The sequence below is a fragment of the Pinus tabuliformis genome, chromosome 6, assembly GCF_031772625.1.
Source record: "Pinus tabuliformis cultivar Carrire ecotype Pingquan chromosome 6, CPIR1, whole genome shotgun sequence".
Lineage (NCBI taxonomy): Eukaryota > Viridiplantae > Streptophyta > Pinopsida > Pinales > Pinaceae > Pinus > Pinus tabuliformis.
Genome location: NC_142292.1, coordinates 6,335,902 through 6,338,580, shown reverse-complemented (window position 1 = coordinate 6,338,580; position 2,679 = coordinate 6,335,902). Strand labels below are relative to the sequence as shown.

General features: G+C 43.8%; 1 protein-coding gene across 1 annotated transcript; it reads right to left on the bottom strand.

Annotated features, from left to right (window-relative positions):
* Positions 1-1,223: 1,223 nt before the first annotated feature.
* On the bottom strand, positions 1,224-1,700 carry LOC149256932 (uncharacterized). Its single transcript, XM_089412980.1, has one exon. The coding sequence runs from the start codon at positions 1,698-1,700 to the stop codon at positions 1,224-1,226; it is 477 nt and encodes a 158-aa protein (XP_089269106.1).
* Between the last annotated feature and the right edge of the window lie 979 nt (positions 1,701-2,679).

The window sequence follows — 2,679 nt, the reverse complement described above, 5'->3', positions numbered from 1 at the left end:
CAAATCCATCCTTTTTCTTCACGCAAGAGCAATGGATCTTCTTTAACGTACTGTTGTTGAACTGCTTCTAGAAGGAATGATTTAGCTTTTGCTGCAACTTGCATTGGAGTGTGCTTCGTCTCTCTGAAAATCTGCTGATTTCTAGCAAGCCAGAGCTGCCAGCACACATACTTTGGGATTGCTGTCCATATTTTTTTCCAGATTGATTTAAGAGGGATACTCTGGGGGTAGATACTGTTCCAAATGGAAAACAGATCTGCAACAGAGGATGGTGAAGGCATAGTAATCTGAACATTATATAAAATGATACTCCATACCTCTTTTGCAAAATGGCACTCCAGAAAAAGATGCTGGGCTGTTTCTGCATGGTTGCTACGTAGAATACATCTGTGAGGTCGAGCTATGTTCCTTTTTTCGAGGTTGTCTCCGGTCAAGACTTTATTATGGGCCAAAGTCCAGAAAAAGAAATTCACTTTTGGAAGCGCTAGAGGGTCCCAGACATTCTTCCGAAAGGCTGGGTTTTGACTACTATTTTTTGATTCTTGCAAACCTCTATATCCTGCTGTTGTCGTGTACACTCCTGTCTGGTCCCAGCCCCATTTGTCGTTCATATATCTGTTGGTGGGCGCTGCTTCCTCCAGCAAGTCTTGATGTATTAACCTCTCTGGGACTCCATGGAAATCCCACCCTATCCAGTCTCCACGTTGGTCCCATTTTGACAGTTCAAATATGGTATTAACTCCTGCCTGCTTCAGCCAATCCCTGAGATTAGCTATGTCCTCATTGTCCTTCAGAGGTTCTTTCCCCATAATTCTGTCATTCCACAGTTGGGTGCGCTTCCCATTGCCCGGAATCCTGTAAGCCTGTTTATTGAAAAACTTGCTACTCCTACAGCATAATTTCCACACCTGCGTGCTGTTAGCTGCATTTACATTCTGGAGATTACTCAGGTCTTTGTTTGGTCTATATTTGGAGTTAAGCAATACACTGACCGGATGGGTAGGTTCATGGATCAGTTTCCATAAAAATTTTCCTCCCATTGCTAAATTAACAAGAGTTGTATCTCTTATTTGCAAGCCTACAACTACTCTTGTTTTTTTATCAACTTCCCATTTCACCAGGTGCATTTTTTTTTCATTTCCCTTTCTGCCCTGCCACAGGAAGTCTCTGAGCATTTTGGAAATTTGCTCCGAGACATTTCTTGGAGCTAAGAGGAAAGTCGCCTAATAGATTGGTAGCGCCGACAGCACTGCTTTTATAAGGATTACTTTTCCTCCTTTCGTCAGCCAGTGGCCTCCCCACGCTGCAATTTTGGCTTTAAATTTCGAAATTATTTCTGTCCAGAGCGTTCTTTTATTTGCACCTGATATTATGGGAAGGCCCATATACTTGAATCTGTCCCAATTTAATTGTCCTTTGAATCCAAGGAGAGAGGTAATGTCAGAGAGCTCCCTCTGTTCAACATTCCAACTATACACTTCAGTTTTGTTCTCATTAATTAATGCCCTAGAAACTCTGCAATAATTATTCAGGACTGTTTTCATGGCTCTGGCTATTCTTAAGGATGCTTCGCCTAACAGGAGTATATCATCGGCGAACAGCACATGGTTCTGGGCTTCAGCTCCTTGGCTGGGCTTAAGGCCTGGGATACTGCCTTTTAATTTTTCCGTAGACAGTTTGTGACTGAGCACTTCCCCCATCAAGATGTATAGGGATGGGGAGAGGGGGCACCCCTGTCTTATGCCCTTCTGGCTTTGGAAGAATTTTATGGGGCGACCATTGACTAATGGGGCTATCTAGGGTTTGTCTATGCATGCTTTAATAAGGTTGACAAATTGTTGCGAAAATCCAAATGAGAGCAGGACTTTGCAGAGGAATGAGCGGTCCACTTTGTCAGAGGCGCTTGCGATATCGAACTTGACCAACATGCCTTTTTCACCTCGCAGCTTGCTGGAATGGATGATCTCCTGTACCTGAATTACGTTGTCTATAATATGCCTGCCTTCAACAAAAGCGCCTTGCGAGGAAGAGATCAGATTTTTCAAGAGCGGCTTGATCCTGCCTGCAATCAATTTTGCCATGATTTTATAAGAGGCGTTGCACAGTGATATCAGCATGTACCTTGCAAAGGTCTCCGGGTTGGTTTCTTTGGGGATCAGGGCGAGATATGTAGAGTTTGTTCCTGCGCTTTCCTCAGGAACCAGCGAATCATCTTGCAGGGATCGGCCTTTATAATGTGCCAGCATGATTTGTAGAAATGGATCGTAAATCCATCAGGCCAGGGAGCCTTGTTTGCATCCATGGACCAGATGACATTTACGATTTCCTCCTCTGTGGTTGGCCTACAGAGGGCTGCGTTCTCTTCAGCACTGATAAGTGTGGGAATGTTAACAGTGAAGTCATCGGCTTCTTCATTATGGCTATGATTTTCAGTCCTGTAAAGGTTCCTAAAGTAGGTTTCTGCTGCTTCTTTGATCTCATTATAATCTTTGCAGATGATGCCCTCTGGCGATTTGATCTCTGCTATATGGTTCCTGATCAGCCTCGCTTTGTATTGACGATGGAAAAAGGATGTATTGCAATCTCCAACCTTCAGCCACAACCTCCTGGATTTTAATCGCCAATATTCTTCCTCTCTTCTGAAGGTTTGGTGTACTATGCGTTGGGCTCTCATTTCCT